Source organism: Anoplolepis gracilipes, chromosome 2 (genome assembly GCF_047496725.1).
Source record: "Anoplolepis gracilipes chromosome 2, ASM4749672v1, whole genome shotgun sequence".
Lineage (NCBI taxonomy): Eukaryota > Metazoa > Arthropoda > Insecta > Hymenoptera > Formicidae > Anoplolepis > Anoplolepis gracilipes.
Genome location: NC_132971.1, coordinates 1,396,020 through 1,418,974, shown reverse-complemented (window position 1 = coordinate 1,418,974; position 22,955 = coordinate 1,396,020). Strand labels below are relative to the sequence as shown.

The 22,955-nt window shown below is 35.3% G+C and overlaps 3 protein-coding genes across 8 annotated transcripts; 1 reads left to right on the top strand and 2 right to left on the bottom strand.

Annotated features, from left to right (window-relative positions):
* Positions 1-150: 150 nt before the first annotated feature.
* On the top strand, positions 151-5,140 carry LOC140663190 (pyruvate dehydrogenase phosphatase regulatory subunit, mitochondrial). The gene is made up of 14 exons (XM_072887178.1): positions 151-594; positions 723-935; positions 1,006-1,169; positions 1,273-1,436; positions 1,530-1,713; positions 1,887-2,092; positions 2,172-2,487; positions 2,582-2,739; positions 2,845-2,993; positions 3,249-3,456; positions 3,535-3,624; positions 3,769-3,948; positions 4,018-4,218; positions 4,313-5,140. Exons 1-14 carry the CDS (start codon positions 353-355, stop codon positions 4,520-4,522), a joined length of 2,685 nt encoding a protein of 894 aa, XP_072743279.1. The 5' UTR covers positions 151-352; the 3' UTR covers positions 4,523-5,140.
* Positions 4,576-18,356, bottom strand: Not1 (CCR4-NOT transcription complex subunit 1). Of its 3 annotated transcripts, none has more exons than XM_072887176.1 (19): positions 17,630-18,356; positions 16,589-16,801; positions 16,064-16,495; positions 15,642-15,938; positions 14,368-15,311; positions 14,121-14,274; positions 11,730-12,728; positions 11,316-11,648; positions 10,998-11,111; positions 10,657-10,905; positions 10,262-10,564; positions 9,786-10,028; positions 8,984-9,400; positions 8,596-8,859; positions 8,280-8,500; positions 7,993-8,199; positions 7,475-7,595; positions 5,616-7,144; positions 4,576-5,506 (listed from the first exon to the last, which is right to left on the bottom strand). In XM_072887176.1, exons 1-19 carry the CDS (start codon positions 17,729-17,731, stop codon positions 5,431-5,433), a joined length of 7,218 nt encoding a protein of 2,405 aa, XP_072743277.1. In that variant the 5' UTR covers positions 17,732-18,356; the 3' UTR covers positions 4,576-5,430. The 3 variants fall into 3 exon arrangements, with proteins under 3 accessions (XP_072743277.1, XP_072743276.1, XP_072743278.1); XM_072887175.1 differs by having other exon boundaries at positions 7,469-7,595; positions 17,630-18,355; XM_072887177.1 differs by lacking the exon at positions 17,630-18,356 and adding an exon at positions 16,965-17,036 and having other exon boundaries at positions 7,469-7,595.
* Positions 18,357-19,084: 728 nt separating this feature from the next.
* Sec8 (exocyst complex component secretory 8) lies at positions 19,085-20,473 on the bottom strand. 4 transcript variants are annotated; one of them, XM_072911651.1, is made up of 5 exons: positions 20,132-20,473; positions 19,950-20,033; positions 19,675-19,836; positions 19,425-19,594; positions 19,085-19,343 (listed from the first exon to the last, which is right to left on the bottom strand). In XM_072911651.1, exons 2-5 carry the CDS (start codon positions 20,004-20,006, stop codon positions 19,256-19,258), a joined length of 477 nt encoding a protein of 158 aa, XP_072767752.1. In that variant the 5' UTR covers positions 20,007-20,033; positions 20,132-20,473; the 3' UTR covers positions 19,085-19,255. The 4 variants fall into 4 exon arrangements, with proteins under 4 accessions (XP_072767752.1, XP_072767753.1, XP_072767754.1 ...); XM_072911652.1 differs by having other exon boundaries at positions 20,202-20,473; XM_072911653.1 differs by having other exon boundaries at positions 20,176-20,195.
* Between the last annotated feature and the right edge of the window lie 2,482 nt (positions 20,474-22,955).

The following is a 22,955-nucleotide window of genomic DNA, read 5'->3' as shown; positions in this document are numbered from 1 at the left end:
ATGTTATAAATATTATAAAATATAAAAAAATTATAAAGTATAATGTATAATAATATTATAGTATGTTATAAAAAATGTATAATATTGGTGCACAAATTGAGGATTGGGGATTGAGGGTTGGGGGGTAAGTGTCATCAGCGCCACGCGAGTGCCGCAAGCTTGTCAAAAGCAGCTGTAACCTATAACCTCTTTTTATGAGATTGTTGTGATTAAAAACATCAAACGTACAATAAGATGCGTTTAGCTGCGCAAAAATTGTGCGGACGGCATTTATCATATTTTTATAGCTCGTGGATAATGATAAAATATTAAAAAACGCCAATTTTTCTTTTTACTTCAATAAAACTTTAAAATGTGGAAACAGTCGAAATTGTTGTACAATAGATGCGCGCCTCAGAAGAGCAAATTTTTAGCTTGTCACAATCATAAAACGGCGGAAGCAGTAACGAATACATCGGAAAACTCATCAGAGTATGTGCTTCCTAAAGAAGCGCGAGTTGTCATTTGTGGAGGTGGAGTTATGGGTGGTGCTGTGGCGTACCATTTATCTCTCTTGGGATTGGGAGCAGAGACTGTTCTAGTAGAAAGTGGCAGGTGAATCACTTTTCTCTAAATATATTTTGCTTTGTGAATAAAAAGAATCAATGTATATATATCTTCATTTTCCTGATACACGTGTTTAAAAATATGTTTCTCTTTATTTCATACATATTTGTCTTTAGACTGGGAGGTGGAACAACATGGCTTGCGTCAGGCTTAGTAGGGGCCTTCAAGCCTAGTCTAGCACAAGTGAAACTTGCTCAAGATAGCATTGCTCTGTATCAGGAATTGGAGAAGAAAGGACTCTCGACAGGCTGGAAGCAATGCGGCAGTCTTTCTTTGGCACGAACGAGAGATCGTATGGTCTCCTTTAGGAGAATGAAGGCACAATCTGTGTAAATATCTTAGCAGATGTGATAATTACTGCAATAGACACTGTGATTTTATATTTTTATTTTCGTTAAGGTCACGTGATATCGAATGTCACTTAGTTACGCCAGAAGAAATTCAAGGTCTATGTCCTTTGTTACGTACAGACGATCTAGTTGGAGGATTATGGATTCCAAAAGACGGTGTCGGTGATCCATATCAGATCTGTTTGACACTGATCCAAGAAGCACAACAAAGAGGTATTATTATTTAAGAAAATAAAAAATTGATATATTTTCAAAGACATTACTCTGAGTTGTTACTTTTAAATTCAATTAAACACTTCTCTTTTCTTGTATTCAGGTGTTACAGTATTTGAGAATTGTGCAGTTACAAAAGTTATTAATCAGAATTGCCAAGTAACAGCAGTAGAGACAACGCATGGTGCTATTACATGCCAACATTTTGTAAATTGCGCTGGGTTTTGGGCACGAAATGTGGGTAAACTAAGCGAGCCATATGTAAAGGTAAAAGTATATGTATAATTTATGTAGAAGAAAATAAAGAAAAATTTTCATTGATATAGAAAATAACGCATTATACTGGCATTTTACACACAGGTACCACTTCATCCAGTAGAACATTATTATTTACACACTAAACCTATTGCTAATTTAGATTCGATGACACCGGTTGTACGTGACTTGGATGGCTATATCTATTTTCGAGAGAACAACGGGCGACTTTTAGCCGGTGGTTTCGAACCAGTCGCGAAACCAGCATTTGAGGATGGCGTGATTCCCGGTTAGATAAAAATTCACTGCCTTGTCATTTATGAAAAATTACATTGAAACAGTTAATTATTGTCTAAGTTAATATCATAAAATTAATTTACAAACTTTATTTAGCGATAAGTATATTTTTTATGTGATCATGAATACCTAATTGAAAAATTTTATTATTTATTTTTTTTTTAGAAAGCACAGATAAACGATTTTTACCAGAAGATTGGGATCACTTTCACATTTTACTGGAACAGATGTTACATCGAATTCCTAACTTGGGAAACGCAGTTTTAGAAAGACTCTGCAACGGGCCCGAAGCGTTCTCCCCGGATTGCAGATGGATCGTAGGAGAGGCTCCGGAAATACGTAATTATTACATTGCTGCAGGAATGAAAACAGTTAGTTAATTGATTGATTGAGTCGTTCACATTGGCATCTTCATGGTTCTTCAAATGATGGTTTTTTTTGTCTTTAAAGGTTGGAATATCAGCTGCCGGCGGAGTCGGTCGTGCTACGGCGGAACTGATAGTCAACGGATCGACCTCGTTGGACATGTATGAATTAGACGTCTCGCGTTTCCTTGGACTGCACAACAATCGCAAGTTCCTGCGCGATCGAGTGCGAGAGGTGCCCGGAATGCATTACGCGCTGCAGTATCCGCATCTCGAATTCAAAACCGGAAGGAACCTAAGGATGTCACCGATCTATCCGAAGCTCAGAGATGCGGGCGCTGTTTTCGGTCAGGTCATGGGTTACGAGAGACCGTCTTGGTTCCAATCGGACGATGACTGCGGTAATACTATTTCATAGTCATGAGATTCACATGATACATGATCGTTATATTCTGTAAAAATCAAATCATTCCGTTTTTACATATAATTAAATAGATCTGGAATACCCCGACGGTTTTCAAAGATACAAAATAGCTCACACAAATACCTTCGGTAAACCTCCTTGGTTCGACGCGGTCGCCCAAGAATACGCCGCTTGCAGAGAAGCGATCGGCCTGAGTGACTACTCTTCCTTCACGAAGATCGACTTATGGGTAATTATTTAAAGACACTTGCGTGCTTTAATTAATAATAAACTTGCAATAATATTTTATATCTTATGTATTTTATTTATGTATTTACATTATTACATTTTACAGTCGAACGACATGGAAGTCGTGGATCTATTACAGTTCTTGTGTTCGAACGACGTTGATGTACCCGTGGGAAGTATTATCCATACCGGTATGCAAAATTATCAGGGCGGTTATGAAAATGATTGTAGTTTAGCGCGAATCGCACCGAATCAGTAAGTTGCAACAAATACATTTGTATATATAATTCTTTTATTAGCTAGTTATTATTGATGATACAACTGAGAACCATGTGATTTTATAAATTGACAAAATAAATCAAAGACGTAAAATAAATTTTCTTCTTTATAATATATATATATAATTTTGAAAATTAAAAAATTAACAATTGCTGTCCATATATAATTGTCTTGTGTGCGCAAGGAAAAGTATACAAATATATCTAGATTTGATGAAATTCTGGATTTTAGTTACATGATGATCGCTCCGACTATTCAACAAACACGTTGCAAAAACTGGATCCGTCGGCATTTGCCAGGGGACGGTTCTGTTGCCGTATCTGATGTTACATCGGCATACACTGCAATTTGCATAATGGGCCCGGCTACCAGGCAACTGTTAACCGAGTTAACAGATGTAGATTTAAATCCAAAAAACTTTCCGTTCTTCACATTTAAGGTAATACAAGCTTAAAATAAAAAACTTAAAAATAAGAAATTTAAAAATAATTAAACTTATATATGTCATTTTAATTAGGAATTGGACGTTGGACTTGCCAATGGCATCCGTACAATGAATCTAACGCATACCGGAGAACTTGGCTACGTTCTGTATATTCCAAACGAAGTAATATAATCCAAAAGACAACTCTCTAACTACTAATTACTAATACAATTTTTGATCTCTTTTATACTATAATTTTTTCGTAAAAAAAATAGGTTTTTTTTCCTTCTGATTCATTACACAAAATTATAGATTTTGTAATTTCAGTTTGCTCTTCATGTTTATACAAGACTGATAGACGCCGGGGCAAAGTACGGAGTGAAACACGCTGGTTATTACGCGACGAGGGCTTTACGTGTGGAAAAATTTTACGCATTTTGGGGACAAGACTTGGATACTTTCACCACTCCTTTGGAATGCGGAAGAACGTGGAGGGTGAAATTCGATGTAAATATTATTTAAAAAAAGACGTATATGTTTCAACTCTTAGTCTGATAAAATCTTTCTATTTTGCAGAAGGGGGTCGACTTCATCGGCAGAGATGCTCTTTTGAGACAACGCGAACAGGGAGTTAAGCGCAAGTACGTTCAACTATTATTAAACGATCACGATCCCGAGTTCGATACTTGGTGCTGGGGCGGCGAGCCTATTTATCGAAACGGACAATATTGCGGAATGACAACAACCACGGGTTACGGATTCACCTTTAAAAAACAAGTAAGTTTCCTTTTCCTCTTATCTTTTTCTTTTTAAGTAAAATTCAAAAAATTTACGAGAGTGCTACATGTTTTTCCTTTTTGCATGTTGATAGGTGTGTCTTGGATTCGTACAAAATTTGGATTCGAAAGGCCAACCGCAAGAAGTGACGAATGAATACGTATTATCGGGTGATTATGAGGTGAACCTCGCGGGCATCATGTATCCCGCAAAGTGTCACTTACACAGCCCGAATCTACCAACCAAATTCCCGGATAAAGAGAGAGACGCTTATCACGCTACGCGCGATCAGCAATCTTTGTAGCCTGAATGATAAACGTCTCAAACATGTGTACAAACTCTGTATATAACAAAAGATTTAATAATAAAATCGTTTAATAATCGCTCGTAAAAATTGCTACATTGAGAGATCTAAAGATCACAATAGAGATTCTTTGGGACAAAGGATCATGTAAATAAATTACATTGTGTCCGTTATCCAGTTCTCTTTCTCATTTTGTTGCGCAACTATTTTTGCTCTTAAAAAAATCACACATTCATGTATATACTAATACTTTATACTATGTCACAGGTTTTGAAATGTATCGCGTGTACATTCTTAAACAATATTATTCCTTCTAAAATGTATATTCTTCCTATAAATATCCATCTCGCATTGCGCAACATTTTATTTCTCTGTATATTCTATGTACCTATTATATATATTCACTCGAAGACGCAATCATAATTAATCACACATGCGCGCACGCAAGAAATGTCTATTGTAGTTGCATTTGTTGAACACTATTTGTTATTTGTGTGAACTCTTGCTTCATCACGATACACTTTATTATGTAGACATTTTTGCGTTATGTGTACACAACACGTCGTATAATACACAGTGTATAATACACAGTGTGAAATACATTGCTCGAAAGACACATTTAGTGAGGTGTACAAGGGGTTTTTGAGGATACTTTTCCTTTCTCTTTCACTCTTTTCTATATATAGTCAAAGTTTTTTTTTTATTAAAATATTACCACAATAATTGTCTCACTTATACACTATATGAATCAATACACACTTATGTACGATATCTATCCATCACAAGAAATTAAACTCAATAGTATACATTTATCTGCATTCATCAACAACTTTTTACACGCAATACTCGGTCGTCATTGATTCTCATCTTACTGTACACATAACGATCGTGTAAAGTGAAACGTTCTATCACTCCGGGATCTCTGTCTCCGTGGTAGGCACCTGTTTCTGTACCATACACGATCTCGCAACGGATTCGAACAACCTGAAATAATAATAAATGTCGAATTTAAAAAAAAAAAGAAAGTATTATTCGTCACAATTGTTATTTTGGCATTTAATAAAATCTTTAAATTAGAGAAACTAAGACTCACTTTTCAATCTCTGGTGCGCAATGTACAAATTCGTGGGACCAGAATTTGTAAGTTGGATTCTTGATCAGTTCAATGAAGGTAATGAGAAGACCCCATGGATGTGGTCTGTTAACAATCAATCTTTCGAGAAGAACCCTGGTGATCTGCTCTTGTATCGCTTCGGTGTTCGCTTCAGCAAACAGGTAGAGAAGTGTGCAGCTAAAGTAATGCGTGTGACTGTTGGGGTACCGCAGTTGATTCGCAATAGCGTTCAAAAACAAGTAACGGCCTTCGGTATCGAGATCAACAGCCAGATTTTGGAAGATGTCCATATGTGCGGAATGCGCGATGGTGGACATGTTAGGAGCGTGGCCCTTACTGCGAATAAACGCTATTGCCTGTGTACCCACGTAGAGCACCAGGGCATTCATCAGTTGAATGTTGTAACGAACCCCTGCTTCTTGAGATACTTGCAGATTGCTTCGTAGTTCGGACAAAAAAGTGACCGGCGCGCGAGCTTTTAAATAAGAATCCAGCTCCTTCTTGAAGGTTAATGGTTGTATGGTGGAGGCAAAATTGGTAAGGACGCGCGGGGCGTGCGCTATTTCCTGAAGCATATCAACCTTCAGATTCGGCGTAAATGGATCAGGCAGCCGCATGTTTCTTGGGAAAGCGCTCAATATCAGATTCCTCATTTGTATGCAGTTTGGCGGTATCACGTCGCAAAATCCATAGTGATAGTCGCAAAGGAACTCAGGAAAATCGTGCAACAGCACCAGCAACACTCTTAGTGTACCCTTGTAGAGGCTTGTCACGGGCTTCGCCAGCTCCGCGTTACGAAGATAGGGCGCGAGATACTTGAATAAATCGATGAGAAGCTGCGCATACATACCCCAGCATTTTTGCTGTGGCGTAATGGCAAGCATACGCCCTATGAAGACTCTGTGTGAGACTAGTTCCAGCCAGGCGTAACAGAAGCCGGATGCCTTTGCCGGACGCAAAATATGCAGGGTGTGACAAAAGGCTGTCAGTACTTGAAAGTTCACAGCCTCCAGTACTGGTTCTGGCGCGCACAATTCCAGGAAGAGCATGATAAAGATTCTGTGATATGGTAACTGTTGGAAATCGGTACCGCGTATTTCGTGATCTTGCAGCAACACTCCGGCAACGATCCCGAGCACTTTGTTCAACAGATTAATCTTGGTATGCGTATTGGTGGCGTCGCCCGAATGCTTCACTAAGAGTGCTACTAGACGTACAAAAGCATCCAACGAATGAAAGCATTTAGCACGCATGATCGAAGGAGCTGTCGCGGTTTCTGAAAGAGCACGATAGCAGAGATCGACGCACATCTGCGTGCTCAGCTTGAAAAATCTCGTGATGAGATCGTCTGTCTTAAGGATCCCATGGATATTCATTTGATGCACAAATATACCGAAGGCCTTGGTGAGATCACGTGCGTGCTGTGGACTGTGATGCATCTGCACCCATTCACGCAACAGATACTCTGTCTTTTCCATCAATCCAGGTGGATCGTCAAAGTCACGAGCCTATAAAACAAACGTACAACGTACGTTAATCATGGTCGTAATTACGATATAAAAAAAAGATACTCTGTAATTTTTTTTAAAAATGATTATCACTGTTTAATAAAAAAAAAAAAAAAACATTATTTTCGGTAATTACAAGGGGAAATTCTATATATTTTGAATAATCAAAAGCTGCAGTATTTATGCAAATGTCTACTTTGCTTGTTATGTCATTACTCTATGTTTTTTAATAAATAAAATACTGATAATCTCGTTAACTCAAAGTACAGAATATCGTTGTTGGAATAATCTATTTGGATTAAATAATCTGGACAATCTACTTACTCTCACCTGCAGGATTCCAGAATGGATATGTGCCGTAGGTCCCGCTGGAGCTCGGTCGACCAATACACCGGTATCATGATTGGCACGCAGTGAATCTACTAGACTCGTTAATCTGAAGAGTAAGATTCTGAAACGATATAAATCTTATGTATATGCTTCAATAGTGCTATATGACTTTGTTTCTAATTTAGTATTATAATTTAGCGATTGAAAAAACTTTAAATGTAATATCAAGAATTCTTAAGATAAGATAGTATTTAAATGTTATTTAAAAGATAAATGCTTAAGATGCATGCGAGCAAATGAGTACTTCATTTAAGATATATTATTTTTTATAAAGAAAATAATTAAAATAAATATAAAAAAATAAAAGGGAATAACAGAAGGAAAAATGTAGTATTATATGTCAAAAAGAAATAGATATCTATTTAAAAAAAACCAAGTCTCTGAATAAATCTGGTTTAAACGGAAACAGATCCTAACAAACATTCTGTTTTTTTCAAAGCTAATATTTATAGCAATACCCTTCTGGTGGTGTTCTGTGATGTGCCATTCGAGCCAATATTTCAATCGTATGGAACAAATCAGTCTCGGTAACATGAGTCGCTTGTCTCTCATCAATCAAATATAGCTGAACCAATTGCATGGCAAATGCTGTTGCCATGGCGTTTCCTGCCTCCATAGCTTGCGCTAAAGCTACGTCGTATTGTGGAAGACTGATCAAATGAGACCTGCAAAGTAATAAGGTACACAATTAATTAAAGTATTTTAAATATCTTTAAAAATCATGTGAATTAGCGTAATCCAATACCTTATGAGATAATCCACGGCTTCAAAATTATACCGAAATTCTTCTCTACACTCTGTTAAAAAACGAGTCACATGTTTATTGGTCCACTGCATGCCGTATGCACGTGGATCCTGAAGACATTTTAAGATGCGCAAGTGCAGTTCTCGATAGCGTTGTATAAGATTCTCCGACTCGATAACACCGCTAGAAATGATAGGCCCATCTAACAAACCTTCGACGGCCTGGAAGAGTTATAAATTACCAAATAAGTCTCATTTTATGTCACGACTTGATCGACTGAATATCACAAGTTTATAATATATATTGAGTAACTAACTTTTTTCAATAATGTCATAGCGGCACCGGCATCTCTTGATCTTCTGGTCAGAATAATCGATTCCAGAAGACTATGAAGGGCAGCGTGCTGCGGTGGAGGCGCAGCAGGTCCTACAGCAGCCAACAAGAGTTCCGCTTCCGCGGCTAATTTTTCCAGCATAGCGCCCACCTCGTCATTGCTAACAGCCGCTGCGTAAGCTGCTACTTGTTGCGCCGTAGCAACTGCCACGGCCGAATTAGGCGTGAACGCGGTGACGGGAGTCTCCTTTGAAATAAAGTTAGAAAGAAGAAATGAGAAAAAATCAAGAGCGAAAGATTCTATCTCATAAATCTTTCGATTAGATAATTTTTTCTGTTTTACAAAACATGTAAAAAATATGAATTATTACATTGATAGGTTTCGGCATGAATAATGCTTGTGTATCTCGTTCGGAGAGCGGTAGGAATCCTGGAATATTTCTTGCAAATTCTTCATAAACTGCCATCTGCTGTGGTGTCACGCCACCAACTTTCAATCGGATCTGTTCCGGCATCCGCTCGGCTTGATACTTAGCGAGAGGATCGCAGTATCGTCGGCCCTCTTGTCGAGCGATTTTCCGCAGTTCCATCTCGCTTATTAGCCGTTTGTCCATTTCGGGTATCGCTTTCTCGATAGCAGTCTTCTGTACGAATGCGCACGCGAGTTCCATGTTATCAGCGGCAACTACATTCGCTGCTTGCTCGGCAAGTTCCTTTTGCTGTGGAGTCGTACCAATCAATGCCGTGAGCAAGGCTTGTTTTAAATTCGTACTGATAGATGCCAGAATCTATGCACGAAAGAGTAAAAGATTAATTCGATATTGTCACATAATTTATTTGCAGTTTTAAGCATTAACATGTAATTATATTTTTGATTATTAAGTAAGTATGGAACATTTTTTTCACAAATTTCTTTTTAATATTATTAAAATTCTTAGTATTATTTAAGTTTTTTTTATAAATCAGTTTGCAAATTTAAAATTATTCATTCTTCAATTTTAGAATCAATCATGTTTCTTATATATTTATTATACATATTAATTATCTAACTATTGTATAATAAATTATTATATATATATATATATATATAATACCTTAAATTAAATAAAATTGCTTAATTTTATCAAAATCTCTTTGCTGCAGTTTTTTCATTAATAATTTGTATAGACTTACTTGATCGCGACAAGTGATCATAGCCATGCCAGCGGTTAAATTGCGCACCATGTTACGCCCAGCCGTTCGTATCCGTAGTTCTTCAGGATCTAATGCGAAATCTTTTTTCACTATCTGTTCGCTAGTTGTAAGAGCTATCTTGATGGATCTATCAACAACAGGATGAATCCATTCTTGAATAGCTCTTTCAACTGCTGGGCGAACAAACTGTTTCAGATGAGGATGCGTTTGGAATAGCGGCAACTGAAATCAATATAAGAAACAACTTGTAATTTGTACCTTTTTAAAATTGTTAATTATAATTATATATTATAATTGTTAATTATATTATTATAATTGTTAATCATAAGAAGCTAAATTTGAAAAGAGATACTTTTTGTCGAGAGAAGAAAAAAGAATAATAAAGAAGAGAGATAAATTCAAAAGAAGTAGAGAAGAACGATAATAAAAATGTCAATAGAACAACTTCTTCGTACTTGATTGTTGATAGTAATGTGCTGCGATATATTGGCGATGCCTGTCACAGATATATCCATATAATTGAATCGTGGTTCAGGCGCACCGCCAGTGGGCAACGAGGGTGTTGTATTCACGGGTGGCGCGGATTGAGGATTGATGACAGTGCCAGCACTCGTTGTAGGTCCAACTAATTCCTCTATAGGCCCCTGAGATTGCTGTTGATTGCTAGGAGGTTCTGCTTTCTTGTTCGGGTGCGATAACTGATACTCTAAATTACGCAATTTTTCAGGATCTTTCAAGTAAATGACCGGTTTTAGTTCCTACGCAGAGCCAAAAATAGATTTTAAATTTTATATGTCGAATCGAACCCGAATTATACGCTGTTGCAAAACCAAATACATGGCTCTCTTACCCCGACATCGATGCTCAGATTCTTGCAAAGTACTTCTATCTCGAACTTTAAATTTAATTTCAGATCAGGTTCTTGATGTAGTTCAGCTAGAACATTCATAATCGCCATAGTCCAAGGATTGGGTGGACGAAAGACCCGACTTTTCGCACAACTCTCAAGTACTTTTGCGACAAAGGGCACTACATAAAGTAGTTCTTGTTGCCCTTTGTGATATGCTTCAACGAGTAAACTTTTTAGATCGATGTCTATCTGTTAGGTAATGAAAATTTGATAAAATTTATAAAATACATACATGACGACACTATATAATATACATGGTGTTTGCACTGCTAAGGATATACCTGTAAAATAGGCTTATTTCTGCCGAGAGTTAACATTCCAAGCCAGTGTCCTAAATTCTTTAATAGTGATCGATCCGAGAAATTAGCTATTCCTTTATCGCTTCGTAAGAGAACCTAAAAAGAAATAAAAGTTATATAAAATCTCACAAGAAAAATTCTCAACTTCATAGATTGTAAAAGACTTGTAAATTCTTGTTTTTAAATACAGCAAATGATACAGTGAAATAATAATGAGCTAGAATCTCTCTAGAGATCCCCTTATTTATTTATTACCAACTATCATACAAGGATAGCGCAGAATAACGTCACTCTACCTACCTTAATATTTCGAAATGTCTCTCTCGTGACCATTTTATTAACTTCAGGTAATTTTATACAATCCAGGAAATTCGAATATAGAGCATGAAAATTCAATTCTATACTGGCACGTTTCATTACTAGATATTGCGCCATCCATGGCCAATATTCCTCTGTGACAATCTCACGAATTTCGTCACATTTTTGTTGCAGATTTAATTGACTAAGATTATTGAAAATGAAAGCCGTTTTGTCTTGCAAAGCTTCTGGCGGCGTCGTGATTTTTTCCTCTTTATCTGTCGCCACGAGCAACGTATCGATATTAGTTGCATTGGCGACCGAAGGCATGGAAGGCTGCGAGAGAAATAAATGCTTCGTATTATGAAATGGAATTATTATACCAAAAAGATATCAAGTTTTATTTATTAAACTTACTCTAGCCGAAAGAGATGTAGTCGGGGTCGTGGACGGTTTCGCTTGTGTAGTGCTAGTTGTGATGGTAGTCGTAGTCATGGTCTTGTACGGAGTCGTGACCGGAGCCAACATAGCCGCCAAAGTTTTTGGAAGAACTGGACCTTGAGGTCTCGACGGCGGCTCCTGTCCTTGCAGTCCGTATTCTATATACTCTATCAGATGCGGCGGAAATTCATTGAAATGCGGAATTGTTCTAACATGTTCGCAGTATGTTTGGTAATCTTTCAAACGGCTCTTGAATCGATCTAGGGCCGTTATGCCAAAATAGTACATTTTGCTACCCTCTGGTTTCTTAAGCGCGTCGAGGACAAACCTCAGTGCCAAGCCGAGCGTCATATAACTATTAACGAGGCCCCTCTCGATAATTCCACCAAACAATTGCGCCGTTATTTGCAATTCTTTCTCGGGATATTGCGGGAAAAATCTATACTCCTCAAATAAATTTCGTAACATACAGTTAAACACCTCTCTTTCTCGTCTACTACCGGAATCTTGAAATTTTTTTAACATATCGAGCACCTCATCGATCGACAAAGTTGGGTGCGGCGGATGATTGTATATACGTTGAAAATAGCTATTTGCCTCGTCTTCGACCTCTTTGGATACATTTTGTCCCATGTCCGGGAATAGATTTGAGGTTTCCGGAATCCTCGCTTTCTCGATGCCGGTTGGTGGTCCAAGACGTCCCAATCCACCTATCGTACCACCGGGAAGCACGGATGGTCCTTGAGTACCAACCGGACCCGAGTGTAGTTGCGAAGATAAAGGCAACATGGGAAATGGACTCGGAGAAGGTCCCATGAGTCGCGAGGGAGAACCGGGTGCTGAAACTAGAGGTCCTAAAGCACCAGGCAAATTGAACGTGGAACTACTTGGAGGTCCAAGACCTGTGCCAAGACCCATAGTAGCGAGACTCGAGCTAAGATTTCCAAGGGGGTCCACTTGTTTCGAGGAAAATAACTGGAAAATAACATCAATGTATCTTGTAAGAGTAATGATCAAGGTAATTAGTGGTGGGGAAAAACAAAAGAATTGAAAAAGTAAAGAGCTTTATATATTTAGATTTTACTTTTAATGAAAAAGGGATCTATAAAGATCACATTAAGGAATTAAGCAGGAAAGGTAGAATTGCAACTAATAGGGTATGAGGTTTAGGAAAGGGGATATGTAAGGATGACTTCTGCAGAAGATAGATGTTGTATAAATATTTGGTACAGAGTATAATAGCATATGGGGTGGAAATTTGGGGATGGGAAGAAAAGGAGTTAGAAAAAATAATGTTGGATTAAGTTAGGTAGCTTTTTAAGTTGGATTTTTGTACACCGAGATATGTAATGCGGAGAGAGTTAGGTTTGATAAAATTAAAATGTGAGTATTAGAGCCATGAAATTCGATCAAAAGGTTCGAGAAAAGGAGGATAATTGTTTTATTAAGAAATGTAGGGTGAAAAAAAAGAGTATATGATAAAGAAAGAGTTGTATAGTGGAAAAAGGCAACGATATTATAATAGTAAAGGTTGGAGGCAATATAAAGGCAATAGAAGATATGAGACATGATGATGTAAATTTAGAGAGTAGTATAAGGGAGAGAGAGTTAGATATTCAAAGACAAATAGAAGATGCGAGAGTAAGGGAAGCAAAATATAATAAGAGATATAAAGTGATAGAAATGGAGGTAAAAAAGCACAAATATTTGAGGTAAGAAATTCTAAATTAGTTATATGTATGGGGATGAAATAAGAGCTCTGATAAAGATAAAGAAATTTGGAAGAATATAATAAGTATTAGTTAGGTGATGAGAGTAAAGTCTGTAAATTTTATAACATAGGATGAGATAATATAGAACATTATGACAGAATGTGTGAGGGCGAATAAATGGTTCAAAGAATCAGGTGAAGATAGTGATGATAGAATAGCAAGAGTATTTAGCGATGAATTGGATGAGAAGAAAAGTAAAATATTAAAAAGGTTATAGAAAGAAAAAGAATTAAGAAAGAGAAAAGGTCAGTTCTCACAAGAAGATTGTGATTGAGACTGTGATTTATTCTACAAATGAGATTAGATTAGATTATTTATTTACATATCTAGCTAGTTAGTTAATTATTTACTTTTGTATTGTTTTGATAGAGATAGGAGGATATTTGATTGTAAATAAATGTAAGTATGGATAGATGGATAAATAGACTGTCTTTTGTAAACCAAGTCTCCTTCTTAGCTTGTATGCTTGAAGAGTAAATAAATATATAACATCAACGTATCTTAAAATAGCATAATTAAATAATTTAAAAAATTATAAGAAAACTTTAAACATGAACAGAATACTAACTAGAGAAAAAAGACAGTTTTAAAATACCTGGCTTCCCAAAGTTGCTGGATTAAACGGTTCTAATCCTCGATGTCTCAAAACTCCTGGCGGTGGTGGTCTGTTCATAGTACTCTTACTCAACATTAGACTGCAATTCTGCACCATCGTCATTATCAATTCTGAGAGTTCTTGCGAGACACTTCTATAGTACATGAAAATGGAAAGATCAGATATAATTTGCACATTAGAAAATTAGACAGTGATAAATTATATAAAAGTTTGAAAGAAAGCATACCCAGCGCAAACTTGCAAACAAGCCAATATTGTAGTGAGAGTTTCCTGTGGTAACTGACTCGCTTTGGGAACTGTAGGATCTTCCTTTATACCAGGACCCATGACTTGAGGACATCGTCGTTGCAGGAACTTGACGCACGCAGCAACAAAAACTTCTCCGTGATCTCTAATTTTATCTGTCAGCCATTTTTCCAGTTTTAAATATTCTCGCCGGGACGCCAAACAGGCGAGATCAATGACGAATGGGAAAGATTGCGAATTTAATAAGGCGGAAAGAGCCTTTAAGTCTTGCGCAACATCGAGAATTCGAGACAATCTTGTTTGATCGTGATCACCGCGTGTATACCAATCTGCCATGGCGTGCATTATAATAGTCTTTATCTTAGTGTTATTGGCATGCCATGCGTGGTGCAGTATCACAGCAGAATTTGGGTGATTGCCGAGAAAGATCGGTAATAATGTGGTAAAGAGTTCCTGTCTCAGTAACGTAAGTGGTGGATTTATTTGTAACAACGCCAAGACGAGCACGTCCGGGCAGTGTTGCACTGGCCACTTAAATATTTCCTGTACAGAATTATACAAGCCTCTCTCGGCCATATGCAAAAGCAATTCAACTATATTCAGGGATCGCCACGTTTGTCCTTCCTTGCTATCGCTCTCAGGAGCTGCCTTCAATACATCGACAGTTACCGAATGATATGGATAGTCGGCGAAACAAAATATATCCGGACACTTAAGAATTTGTTGAATCAGAGAAAATTGACCCTCTACATTATCCCAGTGTCGATAAAATAGCTCGACGGGAAACATATCGGGCGGATATCCCTGATGTTGGAGACCTAGTTTGAGACCCGTAATCAATAAGCTTAAACCTTGTCTATCCTTGATAATAAACTCTGGGTGGTCCAACTTCACTATGACATCGTTCCAAGATAATGTAGATTGCTGAAATGTAAAGACATGAGATTTGTAGCTACATTACATGATTTAAATTATATAGAAAATATATTTAAAAGATAAGTAAGTTTATTATTTTAACAAAAAGTACACGTATAAAAACATGCATATATGTAATATAAATGTTTCTCAATTATAAAACCAATTTTTTTCCTCAATTTTTTAAGCAAGCAAGTTTTAAATCTTATTTGAGACTAAAAGTTAAAAACTAACTAGCATTCTTGTTTCATTTTTCAGCAAACTATCAAAAAATAGTAACAACCCGAAAAGTAAACAAGTTTGTGCCAATTATAACAAACACACATGATACAAACTTACCATTTCTTTTAAAGTTTGAATAAACACTTCGACGTTCCATGTCGTGGGGATGGTACTGTCCGATGGTTTATCCTTATTCGAGTCCTGCGAGGTGGCCGAATTACCCCAAAACGATTGCAAACCTCCAGCATCTTCGAGGTTGCTACAACTACGTGCCATATGCGCCAACACGCGAGCAACGCATGCTGGCGATATTTCCCTCGCGCCTAAACCCGCCAATGACGATCGACATTCGTCCACACTACTGGTAAAGCTATATCCTAATTCCATAATCAACTCTACCAAAGTATTGTTATCCTGAAACAAAACAAAAAAAAAACAAAAAAAAAAAAAAAAAAAAAAACAAAAAAAAAAAAGGATAAATATATAATATTTGGCAACGTTGATTTTAATTATTGACGATAAAATGAATATCGATTTACCATTTGATTAACAGCCATATTGAACTCGATCTTGAACTGTGGTTCCCCGTCTCCTGGATACAAGAATGGTGCTAACACCACTGGTACCAGTTCACGGGGAAAATCGCGCCGAAGGTTTTGAACAAATTTTTCTTTTGCCTCGACGGGTAAATTATAAGGATTGCTAGTATGAAAAACCTGGCTAAGTATTAACTGCAAAACTTGAGGCAAAGAATCGTGCAGACCACCCTCGTGATGTTTGTTACTTGTTTCAGAGTTTATATAATTCTTTATTAATTCAGGCAGCTGCTTCTGAGTATGCTCTAAAGCTAACAAACGGATTTCTGTATTTTCTGAATGCTGTAACGCAATCGCAAAGGCAACCTCCTGCACCAAGGTTAAGCCGAGTGTTTTTTTTAAATTAACAAAAAACTTTGGAGAGGGATTCAATGACTGAAAAGAAACATACAAAAGGATTAGTATATACACTCTTTGTAAAATTCATTTTTAATAACAATAATATATTATATAATTGTGAATAAATACCTTTTGCTGATGTAAAGGATTATCTATAGCAAAGCACAGGTTAGATATAAAAGAAGGTTTGCTCAGTAAACTGTTACACTCTTGCTTCAGTAACTTTGCTTGGAAATAATCTTTCGCGCTCGACTCTGACAGTTCACCTTTAGAAAAGTCAACGCACGAGATCAGACAGCGCAAGAAATGTCGGTCTGCTTCTAGACCATTCCACTGCACCAACTATAAAGGGATCAGAATTAAAGCACAATTACTTAAATATCTTTGAACTTTAACAACTTTAACAACTTTAACAATAATACATGCATCACAGCACTCTGTTTCATATGTATACTTTAATTATAATTTATATTTAAAATTTTAATGTGTTAGAAATAATTTATACTTTTGTATTAAAATTGTATTTTCCAAAAAATCTCGATAAAGTAACAGATTTGCACATGTGTCGTGATCTTAGACGAGAGAATAAAAAAAGCCTGTTTATACGAGGTTAAGATATAAAACGGAAGTAAACACAACACGTCGATAAGCATAAGAAAAAAAAAAATCAATCTAGCATTTGGAAACGATGTGTTAGCGAAGAAACTAAACATAAACTAAATATTGTATCGGTGTTGGACGAGCAGGAGAGGATTGCTCTCAAAATACCTGCGAGACGCTGCGTGAAAACGCGTGCGAGCTGATGTAGCACGCGCCTTTTTTTCACGATTACATGTCGATATCGGTGCCGAATATCGATAAAATCGCGAGGAAACGCAGGAAAACACTAAATTAACATATGTATTACGTTTGCGTCTCACAGAAGGTATAACGACAAAGAGCGGAAGGGGGTGGGGAACGGAAGCTCGCGATGAAGAACGGCTGAGGCACCAGGGAAAGGAGGGAAGGGAAAGGGGGAGGGGGAAGAGAAGAAACGGATTCGTAGAAAAAATTATCTAGGATTTTTGAAAGAGAGAGAGCGAAAGAGAGAGAGAGAGAGAGGGGGGGGGGGGAGAGGGAGGGAGACTTCTCTCGGAAATTCGAAGTAAAAATAAAATGTATAATACTTACGACCGATATCTCTTGACAGCTGTCCTCGTAATTTTTCTTACTCAAATTCGCAACCAAATAACTGATTTGTGACAAAGTAAAAGACAACGAGTCCAGGTTCATAGTTCCATGAATACGACCTCGAAAGCTTCAAACGCGTTTGAAGCTTTCTTCGGTATCCACGAATTGCCGCCGCCCCGGATTCTCTCCTCCTCGTTAAAAGCATGAAAGTTACATTGGCACAATCCTATGGCCAACATCGGGATTGATATTATTGGGATACGATTTCACAGCAACGTCATGGCGTGAGCACAACACGGACGAGGCTCACTGAAAAAAAAAACACGTAACACAGTTCTCGGGGCGATCTCTGCGCGTTCTGTCTCTCTCTCCCCACTTTCGTCAAACCGTCACTATCGTCGCGCGTGTTAGTGGCCGCACAAAAAACATCAAAGTATACGCAAAAGTCACGATTGTTCGCACTGCGTCGAGTATCGTGGCCACCGGTGTCCCGTCTCCTCGCGGTCGGATTCGTCCATGATGATGAATATCAGAAAAACGGCGAGATAAGAGTATACAAAGTCCCCGTGGGAGATGCGCACTCGTGTCTGCTCCTGCCTCCTGCCTGCTCCTGCTTCCGAGTCCCGAATGTTCTATTTCTATGTATAAAGTGTATAAAGTACAATGACGCGCTATCTCTACTTATATATGACACCGGAACAAAATCCAAAAGTGCTGAAAAGCAATATGGCGTTACTACAAATATCAAGTGTACACGTATATTTTTATAGACAAAAATCCGACGCATTATTATTTTTTTTTTTTTTTTTAAACATAGTATAAGTCCATTTCCGTCTACCTTTATGTCTGGCACAGTATCTTACTTCTGTTTGACAAAATTCCGTCGCTATATAAAAGTAATGGAAAATTTTCAGTAAAAAAAAAAAAAAGAAAACACGGTGTCTCATATGATTGGCTATGGAACAGAAAAATTTCCGGGACTTTATTTCCAATTGGCCAATTGCGGGAGGGTCCCGTTAGCACACATTCCGATAGTACGCAACCATAGATATTGACCGATGCCTAGGGTAATCAGCACGGTTGGCTCGATCTGATTAGCCAATCAGATCGAGCCAACAGAGAGACATATATATATTTCCCTAAAGTCACTAGATTACATCTAGTGACTTTATATTTCCCTTAAGCCCGTATCAGACTACGCATTGAAAATTAAGGCTGACGTCCCATGAGCGGAAATTTATAGCGGAACGGAATGCGCGGACCAATCACAGTTTTTTTTCCATTCTTTTTGCACTATTTTGTGATTGGTCCGCGCATTCCGTTCCATAGAGCAAAAATATTTTTTTCTTCTGTCATACATCTCATATGTATTGTCTCAAGCAAGAAAAGTACAATGTATGTACAAAGATTAAGCTGTCTCTATAAAATTTATTTTGACAAGAAAAAAATGACAAATACATCTTTTATTTTTCCTTATACAACATATACAAATTTGTACTATCTTACTTAAATCTATTAAAAAGCTTTATATTTTTTTATATTGTTATATATACAATTAAAGTTAAATTTTTATAATCATATATTTTTGAATCATTAAATATAATAATATACAGAATTACCAAATTTTTATTGCTCTAAAGGATCATGCGGTATATTGGATAATTGCGATGGCTCAGGCTCTGTTAAAGATATACGTCCGCATGAATCTGACGATCTAAAATTCATTAAATTGAAGAGAAGTTATTTTGTTTTTAAAGAGAGAAAAATCTGAAATATATATGTATAAATAACTTACACATCCTTCAGAAGATGTAAAACTTGTTTGTGTTCTATTCCTTCCAGCCACAAATTCAATAACTCCTCTCGTTTACATCTTAGCAATTGTTTGCAGGCATTTAAATTCTCCTTCACAGCATGAATCTTTTCTCGCAATGATGTGACCTTCTCAGATAATCCACTGAATATCTGAAATAAAGTGTAATGTAATATAATATGCAGTTAATATAGTTGTATTTCTCGTTACATTCAGATATATCTGTATTTACTTGCATAACTTCCATGAGATCTTGATCATGCGATGAAACTAATTCTTCCAACCGTTGATCGCTACGTTTATACTCTTTTTCCAACTTGGCTTTCTCAATCTCTCGTTGCTCATTTGTCTCACTTGCTGACAAAGCACGAATCACAGAGATCAATAGACCACTCTAGAAGAAATACAAAATTTATATTAAAAGATACAAGTAAATATTTGTCTAATAGTTTTCTTCTAACGATAAATTCAACAAGAGAAAACGATTCAACTGTAAAATTTACTTGCCGTTTCTTTCGTTGGTTTAATTCCACGAGGTGGTTTGACAGGAGGTATTGTATTCATTTTTTAATTGTGTATATATGCAGCCTTCTGAAAAATAGAAAAAAATTATCTTTTTTATTAAAATAACTTTGCTGGTATATTAGACATTTGGATCAAAAGTAATATGTTTACAAACTATAATTTACATTATTAATAATTCTTATTGATTACACATAATACAAAAAGTTACATAAATAAAAAAAGGCCAAATCTCACTAGTCCACTTAAATGGTAAAATTCTGATATGTATTAAGGATAAAACATACATATTGAATTTAATTAATCAGCTTAATCGTTACATTAGGTTAAGTTGTGTATGAAAAGATCTGTCATTTTTAGAAGATGTACTTTTTTGCACTTCACAAAATAAATAAATGTATTATATTTAGGCCTTGAAGGAAGAAGCAAAAAGCTCAGAAAGAAATAAAAGAGAGACGAGAGAAATTTGACTTGATAGTGAAGGAATTCGTGATCCTTTTTAGAGGTTTGTTTACCTTCAGCATCAGCTCTCTCTCTCTCTCTCTCTCCCCCCCCCTCTCCCTCCCTCTCGCTCTCACTCTTTCTCTCTCTCGAAGATATATATAATATATATTACGTCAGCGTGTTTATTTTATTAAATCTTTAAAGTAAAACGCTAGTAAATATATATTATTGTAAATTATAGTTTTTAAAAATATCGCTTTTATAAATTTGCGCAATTATTAGTTAACATATATATATATATACCCGGTAAAAAATTTTTATATATAATTATACACAATTGTGTAGAATACTGTATAATTATATTTAATTCTGTATAGCTATACATAAGAAATTTTTTATTGGGATGCACAATAGAAAAAACAGTAAAGAATTTTATAACGAGAGAGAGAGAGAGAGAAGTAGTAAATTTTAATAGAAATGGTTAATTTATATAAATTAATTAAAACAAATAAATATAATACACAAATAAATATAAAATATATATTAGAAATAATTAATTAATTATAATAAGTTAATATAAAAAGTTACAGAAAAAAAAAGATTTCAATGAGACGAATCTACATATGTTAACTACCCAGATAACACAAGCTATTCGAAAAGAATTCATTTTTATGTCATTTTATAAAATGTATTCTATATGTATTTCAAAAAGAACTTAAAATTAGTGACAATAATTACGCAAATTTATAAAAGCGACATATGGTTAAAAACAGATATTTTACGCTCAGAAAATTTAATAAAAACATGATTAACCTTTACGCTGTCGCTATTTTTGCATTAAAATAGTGCTTTTTTTCCTGAAAAATTTATATATATATAGATAACAGGCACGTTGCATAAAATTTCGAGTTTCACCCGGTAAAAATTTCTTATATATAATTATATATAACAATATAAAAGTATATAGAAATATATAAAATTCTGTATAAGTTATGTATAGTTATGTATAGTATGCATAATTTCGTATTATCGTTGACTGACATTTAGCCAACATTAATATAAAATTATATATAATTATACAACAAGTCATATATTATTATATATAATTATACATAACTTATATAAAATTTTATATATTTCTATATTATTTTATATGGTCATATATCATATATAATTATACATAACAAATTTTTTACCGGGTAGTAAGAGCCACAAAAGTAGCTTTGCGGCAAGGAACGGAGGTAAACAATTTAAAAAATGTTTATTTTCTCAAGACTAGTGTATTTGGGGGTTTTCGGTGTTACTGATTCCGATTATTCTGAAAACTGATTTATGAAATTTTGACTCTAATTGTAAGAGCAGTATTGACAATATGAATGACTATAAATGTATAAGCTTATGCGGAAAAATGATATATTTTTAAAAATAAATAAATAAATTTAGTAAACATATTTTTTGTATTACATTTTGTATATTTGTGGAGAAATTATATAGTTTTTCAAATAAATGAAAAATTTAATAATCATATTTTTTGTATTATATTTTTTGTATATTGTATTATTTTTCAATTTTTGTAAGTTTTATTTATATTTTTTTGTTACATTTTATGATTTTTATATATGTGTATGCTATGTCTATAGTGTAAGAAATAACATAATTATTTTGTCAAATATATGCTTAGTATATAATTAAAAAATACTACAAAAATTTTAATGCTATACAGACACACATACGCACGCACACACATAGGAACGTAAATACACATACTATATACTCGCTAATTTAATTAATAAATTATAAATATATTAATACATACACGTATGTATTAATATGTAATTTATTAATAAATATCAGTGTTGGGAAGTAACACGTTACTTTTTTTGGTAACTGTAACGGTGACAGCGTTACAAATTTTTGTTTGTAACGGAAAAAATAACTTCGTTACATTTTTCAATAACGAGTAACGAAATTAACAGTTACTTTTATCGTTACTTTCCAGATAGCACACATCTTTAAAAGATACTTAAAAGACAACTTAAAGACGTCTTATTGTCTTTTAAATATCTTTAAGATCTCTTTTGGTCTTTCTGTGCTGTTTGGCATTTTTTTCGGATATACTTGAATATACTATACTTTTTTTTAATATAATTTTCAAATAAAGAAATATAGATATTTTTCGTTTCATGTATATGAGCACATTTTATATAGTACATGTAACATATACTGTAGACATGCATGTGCTCATATGCTCGAAATTCAACTTAGGGATTGATAAGTATTGAAATGCAGTATCACATAGAAATTGCACTGGAATCTCTTCCTAGTATCTTTCTACTTCGTAAAAAAACATTTAAGTAGACAGATAATTTAATGATTAATCAAGAATTTGACATTATCAAAATTATCGTATCATGTTAAAATTTTAAAATTAAAAAAATTAAAGAGACGTGAAGAAAGCGATTTTGATCATATTTACAAATCTATTGAAAGTAAACTAACAATAAGAAAATCACTTTATTTACATTTACAACATCTAAAAGTATTTAA